Source organism: Papio anubis, chromosome 11 (assembly GCF_008728515.1).
Source record: "Papio anubis isolate 15944 chromosome 11, Panubis1.0, whole genome shotgun sequence".
NCBI classification, from domain to species: domain Eukaryota; kingdom Metazoa; phylum Chordata; class Mammalia; order Primates; family Cercopithecidae; genus Papio; species Papio anubis.
In genome coordinates, this window is record NC_044986.1 from 59,439,337 (window position 1) to 59,455,999 (window position 16,663).

A 16,663-nucleotide genomic window follows, 5' to 3' on the forward strand; every position below is an offset into this window, starting at 1 on the left:
TGGGATTACAGGCACCTGCCACCACGCCCGGTTAATCTTTTTTTTTTTTTTTGTATTTTTAGTAGAGACGGGATTTCACCATGTTGGCCAGGGTGGTCTCGAACTCCCAACCTCGTGATCCACCCACCTCGGCTTCTCAAAGTGCTGGGATTATAGGCGTGAGCCACCATGTCCGGACTCACAAATAACTATTAAAAGTATCTTTAAGAAGCAATAATTTATTTTCTGTTCCTTCTCCCCAGCCAGCTAAAAGACACAGTAGAATCTGCAGATTTCCCCACTACTTCCTCTCCCTTTTCCCTTCCCCCTCTACTTCAAAGAAAGTTAAGTGTAGCCAGGCATGATCAGGAAACCTAAAAGGAGGAAGTAGAATCTTATCTGTGTGCACAGGGAAGGAGAAAGACACTTAACAATGTCAGGGTATGTTGCTTCAGTGGCCTAATTAATATATATCCATTACACTGTCTGAAAATGTTGGTTCAATTTCTCCTTTTAGTCATGTTTCTTTCCAAAATACTAAAAACTGTAATGATTGCATCCTGAAATAGCCAACTAAATGTCACCTAAAAAGCTGACCAGTGCCGGGCGCAGTGGCTCACAACCATATTCCCAGTATTTTTGGAGGCCGAGGTGGGGTGGATCACCTGAGGTCAGGAGTTCAAGACCAGCCTGGTCAACACGGCAAAACCCCGTCTCTACTGAAAATACAAAAATTAGCCGGGGGTGGTGGTGCACACCTGTAATCCCAGTTATTCAGGAGGTTGAGGCAGGAAGAATCTCTTGAAACCAGGAGGCGGATGTTGTGGTGAGCTGAGATTGCACCACAACACTCCAGCCTGAGTGACAGAGTGAAACCCTGTCTCCAAAAAAAAAAAAAAAAAAAAAAAAAAAGGCTGACCAGGTTAACTAACTTAATACTCGCTATCTGATATTCAATACATTCAAATCATTCAGAGAAAAGAGTAGGATTCAAACCAATGACTTAAAAGTGAAAGGATTTGTATTAATCCTGACTCATCTGTTTCCTAACCACTACCTCAGTTTATCATTTTGATTTAACGAAGAATAAGGCTGTGCAACTTGTAAAGGAAACTAAAGAAAAACATACTACTACAGAATAAAATGCTGAGAAATCAAGGAGAAAGGTGGTAGATTGGGAATTCACACTGAAAACATTTAATTAGATTCACAACAAAGCATCATTTGTGGAAAGTTTAAAAACTTACATGTACCTACTACTCTAGACTAAAAAACAATATACACAAAGGCCATTTCCAAAGAGAATTTTCCCCCACCTACTTAAAAAGTTTATAAAGGATAATTAGCATCCATATTCAAAAGAAATTGCCTCATGAAATTTTAAAAAGTGAGAAAGAAATAAGCTCAATTAAAAAGCTTATTCAAGTGTACCCAAACTCCCTTTGACTAACAGAGGGTTACCCTAAGGTTGAGATAGGTCAAGGCACTATTTACAAAATTTATGCCAGTAACAGCTGCCATTTTAAGAAGCTAAGGAATTTAATGTACTGCTTGGACAACTGGTTATAAAATAATCAATCTGGTAATACCGCCACTCTAATTACACAAACTCTAATTTTTTTCTTCTTTCTAGAACGTTTCTGTATTTCACAAGATTTATTTAAATAAATAAATTTAACTATCTTAGGTATCTGTAGTAAATTTTCATTCAAAATAAGAGAAATGTCTATCATTTACACATGGGAGAAAATATTTTTATATTTATAACCTGATCTTATTAAAAAACCCTAACTATAAAAAATATACATAGAAAAGTTCTGCTATAAACCAACACTTAGTCTAAAATTCGTAAGAAATTCTAAAACTAAGGTATGCTAGATCTTAAATCAAATGCTCTCATGGTAATTCCTTCCGATTTCTTCGAACTCAGAATTCACGTTTTTCAGAAACACAATGGTTAAAATGTCAAGTCAATCACTTCACTTCTGGAAGATACGGCATCCTTCTAGGCCAGAGGGTGACTTAGTATATATACTAGCAGAGCAGATTAAATAGCTTACTAACAGAGACAATCATACAATTCACCAAACCACGTAAGACTTTAGCTCTTATGCCTCTGAAACTGTTTTAAAAAAAGTTAGGGTACCCCCCCCACCCTCCCCCTAGCATATTCTTTCAATCACTATAATTTTCAAAAACATGTCGAGTTTTAGGCCACCTGGCAAGAGTTTATTTTTAAAAGTAATTTCTACATAACAATTTCACTTCTCTAAACCAAATCCAAGCTGAGACTTGGTTCCAAAAGTGCTAATAATACAACCACAGAATTAAAACATTAAGACTTGGAAGGTTCCTTTGATTTCACCTAGATTCACCTACTCTAACTCCCTCTAACTGACTGGGGGAAATGAAATGATAAGGTCTGTAGTAAACTAAATGGTATTCACACTTAACAAAATAAAACCCCAGGGAAAAGCTCCAACACCTCCACTATTAAACCGTGATTTGCTATGAAGCAAATATTATAAACAAAGAACAAAAGCTAACAATACAAAAAAAAACTAGGTCCTTTAAAGAAATAAGAAAAATCAAATGGAAAGACAAGAACATATCTATATAGACTTCAAGACATGAAATAATGTTTACACTAAATGAACTATCATCTCATTTTGGTAGACCTAATAGAACTATTCTAATTCCCTAAGTATTACAACTCCATGCACAACAAATCACCCCTCATTAACACAAGCTCTTGTTCGCTCCATGGAAATAATAGCTCTACATTTTATTTTTGAAAAACAGTAACAAGTCTGAAATACAATAGTATTAACTTTTTACTTCATTAGAAAAAATTTAAACCGGTTCACTCATCCTTTCTATGCAATTACTGTAGTATTTTAAAACATCTGAGTAAAAAGAAACTTATAATATATACATTTAATTCAACCTAAAATCTAAATAAACAAATGAAGGTCAGGTGTGGTGGCTCACGCCTGTAATCTCAGTGCTTTGGGAGGCCGAGGCGGGCAGATCACTTGAGGTCAGGAGTTCGAGACCAGTCTGGGCAACATTGTGAAACCTTGTCTCTATTAAAAATACAAAAATTATCTGGGCGTGATGGTGTGCGCCTGTCATCCCAGCTGCTCTGGAAGCTGAGGCAGGAGAATTGCTTGAACCCAGGAGGTAGAGGTTGCAGTGAACTAAGAATGTGCCACTGCACTGCAGCCTGGGTTGTGAGACTCCATCTCGAAAAAAAAAAAAAATATATATATATATACACACACACACACACACACACACACACACACACACAAAAACCCTTCTGTTTTACTTATACCTGAAAAAATTAACTGGCAATTTCAACAATCTTAAAAAATATTTAGCTTAATACTTTTGATGAGTTTCTTCACATAATTAAAATCTAATAGTCAACTGGAAAATGTTTCCCTAATTAAATGTGTTTGTATTTAAATTGCAGTAATGAACTAAAATGTATAAAGAAAATCATTCAATTACTAACATTCTAAAAAAATTTCCCCTTTAAAAAAAAATGAACTATTATGCTAAACTGATAGGTATACATAAACACTAATCTCATTTAATTACATTAATTTACCCAATTCTTAACCTTTAGAGTTGAAGACAATTTATACTAATATTTAACCAATTACTTTCTAATAATGACTATTATTTAGAATGTCACATACTTTTATTTTGCTTACTTCTGTATTCCTTGCAACAGAACACTGCCTGGCTCATATTAGATGCTCAGTATATATTGTTAATTGAATAAATAAATCGTTTATCCTATAAGCAAAATCGACTGACTGCATTCACTGGGTTTTTCCGCACAACTAGAAGTTAGATGAAATGATATTTAAATAATATTGTTTAAAGGATATCTGCATATCAATAAAGTTTAACTGTTAAATTTTAAAAAGTAATCTAAAATTTCTTACCTGGTACGGCTGAAAGGCACTATCTTCAGTTAAAAAATCCAGTTGCTTATCTACAAGGAATTCTACTGCAGTGACTGAACTGGGTATACTTCTTTCAACCAGAGGTTTGAAAGTCTGCCAAGAAAAAAGAATTTCTAATGATAATTTTCTGGGTAGTATCCTGAAAATATGAAGGAACACACATCAATACAATGTATCAATGTCATCACTACAGAGTCTTAGGATGACAATTAATATTAATTTTCATATTATAAACTAATGCTTTTATCTATACCATAAGGTATTTTTGTTTATTTAAAAGGAACAAACTAGATCTACATGTGATATGGACATATTTGAGTATACTAAGTCCCAACTGTTCACCTTTTAAAAAGGGATGTAATAAAATACGCATGTGTGTAAAAATGTCTGCTTAAAAAGAGAAATTGCTTTTGAAACAGTAAACTAGGTTGGAGAACATATTTACCCCTGCCTTTTTTTGTTGTTTAACTGTATTGTTTCTTATTAAAGAGAGTAGTTATTATTTCAATGTACACTTTTTGTCTAGCTCATTTACATTAAGCAGGATTTTAAATGATCAGGAAGTATCTGGTCTTTTAACTCCACCCCTTGCACTCCCACCCCCGCCCCTGCACCAAGCACAAATAAAAGTCCCACAGCTTTGGTGAGAGCAGCATGGAGGAAGGGAGTAAAGAAAGAGTTGGTAAGAAGTGCTACACAAAACCCTACTTTGCAGTCAAGTCCAAATCTCCACTACCTATTTTTTAAAAAAGTCAATCCAAGGTCATTTGATTCCTTTAAGAAGATACCTTTAATATACGGGATTTAACTCATATCTTGGGTGGGGGTGACAGGGACAGAGCCAGGGGAGGAAGAGGAAGGAAACAGGGATACAATGTATAAATTTCTTTATGACTATCACACTAACTTTCAAAGTAGATGAAGATTAAATAAAATACAAGTGTCTTATATTCATGGTGCTGTTCTAAAAACTTGAAAATGAAAACAAAATTCCACCATTTAAAAAACACAGTGGCTTTACTATAAAATTTTTTTTTAAATAATTGGAAAACAGTTCCGAAAACGGAATTAATAACCAACTCAGTTTCTAAGTTACCTATATCACATGCAGAAATCTTTCTAGCTACAGGGTAATTTGTGTTAATATTTCCACATAAAACAAAGCTTTTGGCATAGACAGTACAAATTCCCAGGCGTTTCAAAATCATTGTGTTTCCCCTTTCTCTTATTGTCTTTAAAAATATATAACATCTTGTTAGTAACAATACACACACTCCAGGGAAAAACTTCAAGATGTTTGGTTTGGAGTGGCTTTTAAGGAGTTAATTTCTGTATTTAAGAAATTCCTAAGAGGAATTTCAGGTTGACTCACTGCAATCTGTAACAATGTTTCAAAGTTAAAAATGTAATATTAAATTTAAGCAAGTCTTATTTCTACACTATCTACATCATGAAGTTACAAATAATATTTTCTTAATTAAAAAAACAGGAAAAAATTATCTTACATTTTCACTTATTTTCAATATTTAAGATTAGAAAATCTAATCACAGTAACACCCTCTCTCTCATATCCTGGGCTAACCTTTTAAGCGCTGTATTATTTATCAAAATTATTTTTATTTGGGTGAGAAATCACATTTTCAAAATAGAAAATCCTCACATTATTTAGCTATTTCCTTCTACTGTTATCATTTAACACTTTCCAATTTCATAAAATCCTATTTATTATTTTACTTAACAAGTGACAAAAAGTTTGTAAGAAATTCAAGAGCATTCATTTAGGCTTTAAAAGTGTCCACCACTATGTGACCAATTGACATGAAATATGGAACATAAACAGGGATATTTGGCTGATCCCTACTGTAAAAAAAGTTTTTTCATATTATATCGCTGTCAGTTTAGTTTTTAAGTAAACTAGAAAATACTGGCATCTTCTCAAAAGGACTTTTAATCCTTGAACATTATCAAATGATCTATTTCTTTTCAAACAGTACCATGTCAGGTCAACCCATGAAGGTTAACAAAAAGGTCCACAAAAGGTATTATCTAAGTGGCTAAAGATACAATTCAATTAAGTAGGATTTGAAAAAGAAGTAAAGTTCTCCTTCTGGAGTGCCTCTTTCTTACGCAAATAATACAGGTGGCTTGCATTTCCTATGAGACCTAATCATTTTATAATATGAAAAACATTCTTCTGAAGAGAGCTCTCCTTTTCAAGGTAGGTCAGAGTTCTAAGGGTAAATTTCAACAAGCCGACCTATGATTTAAATTATTCTAAGTTAATTAGAAAAAAAGATTTCTAAGCTAAAAAAAAACTCACATTTTAAGATATCTCATTGAAAGCCAAGTAAAATTTGGCTACCAGAAATGTGAGAAAACTAGCTGACAATGATCAAATTTGAATACTCTTATAAGGACATGAGTACTTATAATCATTTACAAATGGAAGTCCAAAGTATATCATGCTTCTTAAATAGCAAATAAAAAGTGCTGATAAATACTTTTATAGTATTTGTTAAAGAAATGTTTCAATATTTATTAAATGAGCAACAGTGAATATGTGTGACTGCTCTACTTTAAGGAAAAATGAAAGGCAAACAACATATGAAGTGACATTAAAATACACCCTGGTGTTTTTAACTGGCAAATCCACCATGTAACTATTGTTAATTTGTGTATTAGTCTAGTATGTTTCAAAGGAACATTTTAAGTTTAAAAATAATAATAAACATATTTAAATAAAAACAAATGGGTCCTACAGCTGGCATGATGAATTTGTAGTAAATAGTTCATGGGTCTAGGTGCACTGGAATGTAAAGAAACTAGAACTCATGCATAACTAATTCAACACTCTAAAGATATGATTCTATGAGTAACTTCCACAGCCTAAAGGGAAGCAATGAGCTAACATCTGATGAAAGTCACAGTAGAATATGGCCCTAATCACAAAAGACTATTACTCAAATGCCCTAAAAAGCCTTTGAAACCCAAAATGAAAATTACTAACACTAAATGTTCAGTTGAAACAAAATGCTTTCTCAATTTTATTAATGGAGTGAGAATGTTTTTTAAGGTCATTTATCAGTGTTAAACACACTTTAAAAATAGTCTATGGCCAAAATAAATACAGTTGAGGGCCTGCGTTTCTAGTAGGGCCTACCAAACTATAGGAAGAATGCTTAGAACAACTGTATCCTGTTTGGGGCTCCATGCTGCACCACATTCCATTCACATGAGGAAGAGGCGAACAGATGAGCCCTCCCCGAAAAACATTTTTAAAATAAATCAGCTACAGCTCTTAAACACAACTCAGCTGCTCAAACAAACGATGTTAAAGCTCACCATTTCACATTTAACAGGAAATTCAAGGAGCTTATGTCTGCAGTCTTAGTTTCTAACAATCTCTGGTTAACAGTTAACAATTCCAAGTTTAAAAAAAAAAAAAAGCTTATTAACTGCAAAAATACTAATATAAATCTCACCAAAGGTAAATACTAAAGCAGAAAACAACCTAAGCAACATTTTAGAAGTTAAGATTTAGTCTACCAAAAAAAAAAAAAAAAAGACTGGAGTGACTTGAAAGAACAAAGTCCAAATTCCCACCCAAGCAGGTCTATTGAAAAACACGATACTGTTAGAAAACAAGTTGGGGGTGGGGAAGGGAATAACCAAAAAAAATAAAAAAACCTCACAAAACAAATACCCTCACTTCTCTTGAAACACTAGTCTGAAAACCCTAATTTGAAGCACTTCTGCCATACTTTAAACAATTAAACTCTAGTTTTTAAATTAACATTTACAGTTATTAAATTACTACAAACACAATAAACCTTTTTAAACAAATGAAAGTTAAAAATTCTTAAGACTAAAAACATTGAGGCCAGATCTTTTACAAAAGGCAGTGACCTTAATTTCTCAGGCTGAGAAGAAAAACCAAATGTAAATTAAGACAAAAGAAAAAGGAAGCAGAAAAATACAAACCGTACTTTGTTCTTGAGAATTTTAAAGTATTTTTAAATCTCAGAAATCCACAGCAAGGCTTTAAAGGTCAATAAGTATTTGCTGAAATTTCCATTTTGTTCTGGAAGAGTATTTATCTAGTGTAAATACTTCTTTAGTCTTCAAAATCACAGGCAAATGGCTCTCAAACCAAGCATTTCTGAGCTCACTTGCAGCGGCGTCATTGTATAGGAAGAAAAGCCAAGACCACAGAACGAAGCAGGAGCTGTAACCTAACAAGTCTCCGACGAGCAAATGACGATTTTCTGTCTGCTCTGGCTGAGCCCCGGCAGTGATGAGGATTACAACTCGCTCTTTGTCATCAGCACTGTGGTGTTAACGACTAAGAAATCCTGCAGCTGAAGCACTACTGCATCCTCCGATCTGGGTCAGGATAATTTCTCTCGAGGTCGCTTACATAACCAGTAAGATACTCCAAATAAAGAGAACAGCCATCCATCAGCTGGAGAAAGCCTTTCCCACTGTACTCTGTCTGCGTGGAAACACAGTGCAGTAGCTTCCAACAGTGCAGACACCCAAATGAGAACGAGTACTTGGCTTAGGGCACACTGAGAGAAGGGAAGAGGCGGTGCTCTGTAAACTGTAACTAATCCCCCGTCACAGGTGCTGATGGAGTCACTTCCAGCACGAGTCACATTACTGGTGATTACTCATTTGGCTGCGGCCATAGAGACTGGCTCATAATTTTAACAACAGACAAAGACAGACTAGTGGCGAGACTGAAAGCTCAAGTTTACTGTCTCCTTCATAAGGCAAATGCAAATACTAAGTTTTTGCTTTCCAGATTTACCAAGGTGAGAAAGTGCAGAAAAGAAATAACATGTGACTATCTCTCAAGTTGGCAAAAATAAAAAATCAAATACACTTTGTACGTTTTTGGGCACGATTTATTTATTAGTATAACCATTTTGCCTTAAAAATATTAAAAACTTCAAAATAAATCAATTTAAAATATTTTTAGGCAAAAACCTCAACAATCTCATAGGCATTTTACTAAAAAAAAACTGGTAGTATTTTGTAGATTTGAAAATATTCAACCATTTTCACTCATTACAAAAAACAATTTAACCTAGATAGTTCTAAGATACTTACAATTTGAAAGCATAAAATGTACTTCTCAGATGTGTTATATAATATAGTCTCTTAACATCTATCTAAATTCTAGAGTTCCGCTGTCCGATGTTGTCCAATATGGTAGTTACTAACCATATGTGGCAACTGAGCACCTGAAATGTAGTTAATCTGAATTGAGATGTGTGCTGTATGTATAAAATACACATTGACCATAAAAAAGAATTAAGATGTATCTCATGAATAGTTTTATTTTGATACGTTAATATTTTGATATATTGGGTTAAATAAAATACTGTAAAATTAATTTACCTATGTTAAAATTTTGATGTAAAGACTTAATTTAAAATCACACCAGTAGCTCACATTTTATTTCTACTAGACAAGGATGCTCTAATAGTAAGTTCTCTATTTTTTGGAGGATGTAGTCTTGCTCTGTTACCCAGGTGAAGCGCAGTGGTGTGATCTCAACTCACTGCAATCTCCGCCTCCTGGGTTCAAGCGATTGTCCTCCTTCAGCCTCCCAAGTAGCTGGCTTTACAGGGGTGTGCTACCATGCTGTTAATTTTTGTATTTTTAGTAGAGACAGGGTTTCACCATGTTGGCCAGGCTGGTCTCAAATACTCCTGACCTCAGGCGATCCACCCGCCTTGGCCTCCCAAAGTACTGGAATTACAGGTATGGGATTCCAGTCTCTCTTTTTTTTTTTTGAGACAGGATTTTGCTCTGTTGCCCAGGCTACGGTACAGTGGCACGATCTTGGCTCACTGCAATCTCTGGCTTCTGGGCTCAAGCGATCCTCCCACCTCAGCCTGCCGTGTAGATGGGACTACACGTGGGCATGACCATGCCTAGCTAACTCTTGGTATTTTTTGTAGAGACAGGGTTTCACCATGTTGCCCAGGATGGTCTGGAACTCCTGAACTTAAGCGATCCACCCACCTCAGTTTTCTAAAGTGCTGGGATTTCAGGCATGAGTCATCCTGCCAGGCCTTATAGTAATTTCTCGTTTCATAGTGGAGACTTATGTGATGATATGAGACTGACTCTGGCTACTCAACAAATCAAGGAGCAGAGATGGAATGGAATATAAATTTGTGGCTGTATGTAAAACATTAGGTTATGTCTATTAATTTGTCGGTATAATTAAATTTTAACCTTTAGAGCATCCAGTGAAAATTTGCAAGTTCCTGACTTACAGCAGGAAAGCTGGCCATATACTTAGTCAACCACACTTCTATATTACAATTTAATTGAAATGGTTTCAGTTTTATTGTAGAAATTAATGATGAAACAGAGGAATTATATATAGTAACATGCACTGAAACTTTAAAAATACACTTGTAGGTGTAGGTGCAAGAAAATATTTAATCTATTTTAAGATGTATGTAAATAGTCTTTTTTGTTTTGTTTTGTTTTGAGACAGAGTCTCACTGTTGCCCAGGCTGGAGTGCAGTGGCGTGATCTCGGCTCACTGCAACCTCTGCCTCTGTGGGGATTCAAGCAATTCTCCTGCCTCAGCTTCCAGAATAGCTGGGACTACAGGTGCACGCCACCATGCCCAGCTAATTTCTGTATTTTCAGTAGAGACAGGGGTGTCACCATGTTGGCCAGGCTGGTTTCAGATTCCTGGCCTCAAGTGATCCACCCGTCTCAGCCTCCCAAAGTGCTGGGATTATAGGCATGAGCCACCATGCCTGGATGTAAATAATCTTTCATTATAAATTTATCCCCATGGAGAAACCTCAATTTCAGTAAATCTAAAAATTCATACTAATTTAAAAAAAATGTTGAGATAGAGTTTCGCTCTTGTTGCCTAGGCTGGAGTGCAATGGTGCGATCTCAGCTCACTGCCTCCCGGGTTCAAGTGATTCTCCTGCCTCAGCCTGCCATGTAGCTGGGATTACATGCATGCACCACACTTGGCTAATTTTGTATTCATACTGACTTTTTTAAAATAACACATACATAACCCCTTTATATCTATTCCAGAAGTATCACTTTCATTTCACAGAAATTAGCAGGTTAGCTACTGAAAAGAAGCCAGGATCAGTGGCGGGTGGAACACTTGAGGTCAAGAGTTTGAGACCAGCCTGGCCATCATGGCAAACGCTGTTTCTACTAAAAATACAAAAATTAGCCAGGGCATGGTGGCGTGCCTGTAGTCTTAGATACTCTGGAGGCTGAGGCAGGAGAATTGTTTGAATCTGGAAGACGGAGGCTGCAATGAGCCAAGATCATACTACTGCACTCCGGCCTGGGTGACAGAGCGAGACTCTGTGTCCAAAAAAAAGAAAAGCTACTGAAAAGGTATTTTTAATTTAGTATATGATGAACTTGCGCTTATAAAAAGAATGAGAAGAGATGGGCAATGATTAGCAGGACTGTGAGTAAAATATGGCTTTATTTTACAGAACATATTGTGTAGAATATGCATGGTACAAAAAGGTAACTTTATTTTTCTGTGATGGAGCTTCGCTCTTTTCTGCGCAGGCTGTAGTGCAATGGTACCATCTCAGCTCACTGCAACCTCTGCCTCCCGAGTTCAAGCAATTCTCCTGCCTCAGCCTCCCAAGTAGCTGGGATTACAGGTGCACGCCACTAGGCCCAGCTAATTTTGTATTTTTAGTACAGACAGGGTTTCACCATGTTGACCAGGCTGGTCTCAAACTCCTGACCTCAGGTGATCTGCCCACCTCGGCCTCCCCAAGTGTTAGGATTACAGGCGTGAGCCACCACTCCCAGCCAAGGTAACTTTAGAACGAAGTGTTTTGAATAATGTTGTCAAGTGGATATTAAATCACATATAACCATCCTAATAATTCATTCATAATCAATCACTGAGACAAAAAGAATCTATGTAAGTAAAAGAACTCACAATATGTTACCAAACCAAAAAAAGCAAATGTTTAATACAGCTTAATATTATAAACTATCAAATTTTAAGTACTTTAATACATTTCCCCAATTTATTGTACATTAGAAACTTTCACAGGATTTATCTCATAGTCTTGCATAAACTCAAGTTTGTCTACATTGTATATGATATAGACTTAAAAACAGCTGTTTTTGCTTCTCAAGTGCTTCAATCCCTTACAGAATCATAAAGCACACAGAAGTAGGCTTAGCTAAAACACACAACTGCCTAAGTCATACAATCTTAGTAACACAAATGTACTAATTTTTAGTAAAGTTAATGTAATTAACAATACTGAGAAGCCATTCATTTTAAAAAAAATATTTCACACTACATCATGGTTGTATTAAAATAAGACTAGCTTCTCCACTACTATAAATACTATAGAATCAATTCTTGATGCAAAGGGTGCAGAGTTACAACTAGTTGGTAACAATCAATGCCTTTTAAATATTTAAAACGGGCTTGACATATATATATTTAGAGATTGGGTCTCACTCTGTTGTCCAGGCCAGAGTGCAGTGAAGCTATCAGCTCACTGCAGCCTCAAACTCCTGGGCTCAAGGCATCCTCCTGCCTCAGTCTCCTGAGCAGCTGGGACTACAAGTATGTGCCACCACATCTGGCTAATATAAATATATTAATGTGACTGGTCTGGTATTAATTGGTCTGGTATATTGGTAAATTTTTAACACAAACAAAAATAATGAAGTAATGACAGAGAGAACCCACTTGGTATCAAGCATAAATTGCTAGGTTTTACATCAAGTCTCCTTAATGTACTCCTGTTATTACAACTCCTTAGGAATAGTAGATCCCACCTTTCACACATTTTAGTCCTTTAAACTGGTTGTTCTTAAGGCTTATACCTTCTTCACTGGACTGAGGTAAAAAGGTGAAAAGTTAACATTAATTTTTCTTTCTTTTTGTTGGGAGGTGGGGAGGGGAGTAAAAGGCCTTTTTTGGCTGCTAAACCAGGCTAGGGGAAGAGGAAACTACTCCAGTTACTGCCCAGAAATACACATCTCTAACTTCCTTCCTTTTTAGTTGGTTTCTAGGTTACAAGTTGAATAAATCAACAGAGGTCAGAAAGTAAACAGAGGCTAAAGGAAGGCAACACTGTCTGCCTATCCAAAGAAAATCTATTCCTTCCAATAATGTGAGAATCTTATATGTACAATTTTAAGAGTTAAAATAAACAAGGATTTTGGTTCCATTTATCTTGGGCCATGAAAAGAATACATCTCTCATCTTTACACATGTGGAAGCCTAAACCACTGGATTTTAAAAAATTAAACAGACTCACAAACTAAAAAGCAAAAACTCTTGCAAGTTCAATTATCTAGCAGTATAGATATTTTTTAAGACATATGGGTAGGAAAAAAAGATGAACAACAGTAGTAACAGGAATTCAACTTGACTGGACTTACAAGAAAGCTGACTGTAATTCATTATTTTTCAATACGGCATATTGTAAAATCTATGAAAATACATAAAAATGTGACTCCTACATCACTGTAATGTCCAAAGGATCAACTTTTTAACATTAGGTCATACGCAGTGGTTCACGCCTATAATCCCAGCACTCTGGGAGGCGGAGGCAGGTGGATCACTTGAGCACATGAGTTCAAGATCAGCCTGGGCAACATGGTGAAACCTTGTCTCTACAAAGAATAAATGGCCAGGTGTGGTGGCACACACCTGTGGTCCCAGCTACTCAGGAGGCTGAGGTGGGAGGATCGCTTCAGCCCAGGAGCCAGAGGTTGCAGGGAGCTGAGACTGTGCCACTGCACTCCAGTCTGGGTGACAGAGCGAGCCTCTGTCTCAAAAAAAAAAAAAATAAAGTTTTTAACATTAATAACTCCATGCAGATCTTCTATGTAATGCCAAACTTGTGTATCACAGTTTCAAACCTTCAATAGTCTATGAGTTTTACAAGGATTTCTAGTAGATATGGACCTTAAGACTTTTTTAACTCTCCTTTCTCCAGCAAACATTGTAGCACATTCATTCTATCAATAGGTATAAAATGGCTTCTATGTGCAAGGCACCATACTTTGGCCCAGGGTATGCAATAGTGAGGAAAAGACCACAAAATTCTTACCCCAGCAGAGTATTCAGCCTTTTATAAGAAAACAGAAATTAATACAGTAATCATACAAATCAAGCAGCAATCATACAAGCAGACATAGTGGCATGCCCCTGGAATCCCAGCTACTTAGAAGGTGAGCTGAGAGGATGGCTTGAGTTCAGGGAGTAGGAGACCAGCCTGGGCAACATAGCAAGACTCTGTCTCTAAAAATATAGGTATTTTTAAAAAGGAAATACAAAATTTTTAGTCCTATTACTTTAATGTTAGAAATACTCTCATTTTTACAGATAAAAAAATGGACACTCAGAGCTTAAGTGACTTTGCTTGTCAAAAATCTTGTTTATAGAAGTGCTAGGACCAGAACTTGGATTTCCTAATTCACAGCTGAATGGTTTTTACATCGTAAGATGGTGTGAAAGCACTGTATTTATTTTCATGCTGGTTCGCAGGGGTGGCAGAGAGCAAAGTGTTTTGCCATCTGCTGAATTAAACTTTAAACTCTGAACGCTAATGGAGAAAAATGAAGCCTGTCTAGAAGAAACGGCAAAGTCATAAAGTACAAAGGAAAAGAAGTATGACATAACTCTATACATTGTTAATTTGCTTTACTGATATATGTCACCTTTCACAAAGGAGAAATAAGCAGGATTAGAAGGAAATCAATTCAACATAAAGGGTTTTTAAAGCTATGTTCAGAAAAAGAACATTGGGCAAGATGATAAAACACTAATATTTGGAAGAAAAGGAAAGCTTATTTAATTACTTTTATTTCTCTCAAGAAAAAGTGATTTTACTATGGAAAATATAAACTAGAGATTAAAAAAATAAACTAAAGATTAAATGATATGTACAGGATCCTTTTTGTTTCCAAAAATAGAGTTTTCTTAACAAGTAACATAATTATATTTGAGAAAATTTGTAAAACAAATGCATGAAGAAGATCCCATATTCTTATCCTTAGTGAACCCAGCCAGTTAACTATTTAAACGCACTTTCAGTCCCTTTTTCCCTCACAACCATATTAGTTATCAACATTCAGGATACACGCAAATTTTAAGTTGCTCATTTTATTTAATAATCTCATGTTCTTACATTGCCATCATTTTAAGTAACTACTTAATAAATAAGCACGAGTTTATTAAAGCATTAGTTTTATTATTCATTCTCTTAAGGCTGAATGCTTAAACTGCTTTCAATTTTGTATTATAAACAACACTATGAACATCTTCATGCTTTAAATAACTAAAATCATAGATTAAATTATATGTTAGAATACTAAAATGTGGTAGAGATAAGCTCAGAGCCATTAACTGGCAGTCTTTGTAAAAATCATGACATTGCCAAGACATTAGAGATAGGCAGTTGAGGCTGGACACTGTGGCTCATGCCTGTAATCCCAGCACTTTGGGAGGCCGAGGCCGGTGGATGACTTGAGGTCAGGAGTTTAAGACCAGCCTGGCCAACATGGTGAAACCCTGTCTCTACTAAAAATACAAAAATTAGCTGGGCATGGTCTCAGGTGCCTGTGATCCCAGATACTCAGGAGGCTGAGGCAGGTGTGGGGATTACAGACGCCCACCGTCACTACATCCCGGCTAATCTTTGTATTTTTAGTAGGGACAGGGTTTCGCCATATTGGCCAGGCTGGTCTCCTCCTGACCTCAGGTGATCCACCCTCCTCAAACTCCCAAAGTGCTGGGATTACAGGCTTGAGCCACGGCACCCGGCCACGAAACCAATTTTAATTACATATGTAATAACAGTAGTCCCACAAAATATGAGACTCACTGAAGTCAGATGATTGAAGCTTATACAGCATCTGAAGCTACAGAAGGAATAGAAGCTTGGGGCTTTTAAGGGTTGGTGTCTATGCAAGTTATACGAAATAGAGTGAGCGGAGAAAATATATGATGAATAAAGATAGTCTTGTTATGCAGACTGAAGTCTCTCAGGGAATAACAGCTGTCTGGAGCAGCCCTTTTCCTGATACAGATAACTTTTTACTAAAGCAGATTTTCTTTATAGATGGGTAAATTTCTTTTACAAAAGGGCAGCTTTTCAGAATTACTCCTGTGTCTGCAGATTCTCAGAATAGCTAGCTCAAAACATGGCAAAAAAAGATATTTTGGGGATGGCAAATTCTGGTTTCTTACTAGAATATTTTGGGTGGGGTATCTTGAGCCAAAAATGGATAATTAGTATAATGAAAATTTTTTAAATACAAATTGACCAAGTAAGAGCAAAATATATTCATTGAGAGTAATCTGCATTTCATTTTATTTTATATGCTTTTTAAATATTTTGAGACAGAGTCTTGTTCTGTCTCCCATGCTGGAGTACAATCATGTGATCTTGGCTCACTGCAACCTCCGCCTCTTGGGTTCAAACTATTTTCATGCCTCAGCCTCCCAAGTAGCTAGGATTACAGGTGCGCACCACCACGCCTGGCTAACTTTTGTATTTTTAGTAGAGACGGAGTTTTGCCACGTTGGTCACGCTGGTCTCCAACTACCTCAGGTTATCTGCCCACCTCGGCCTCCCAAAGTGCTGGGATTACAGGCATTAGCCACTGCACCCAGTCTGCATTTTAATAAAAACAAAAGT

At 36.1% G+C, this 16,663-nt stretch overlaps 1 protein-coding gene across 14 annotated transcripts in view; it reads right to left on the bottom strand.

Moving 5' to 3' along the window:
• JMJD1C (jumonji domain containing 1C) overlaps nucleotides 1-16,663 on the bottom strand; it is a 365,523-nt gene that overhangs the window by 95,277 nt on the left and 253,583 nt on the right. For 10 of the 14 annotated variants that reach the window (XR_004176957.1, XM_017963006.2, XM_017963005.3 and 7 more), the window contains exon 3: nucleotides 3,939-4,052. Coding sequence is in view for 6 of the 14 variants with exons in the window: in XM_031652223.1 (XP_031508083.1) it covers nucleotides 3,939-4,052 (114 nt within the window). In the remaining 8 variants the exon portion in view is untranslated. Of the gene's footprint in view, nucleotides 1-3,938; nucleotides 4,053-7,945; nucleotides 8,864-16,663 lie in introns of those variants that run through there. The other 4 variants (XM_021944022.2, XM_003903896.5, XM_009214857.4 and 1 more) reach the window with 2 other exon arrangements.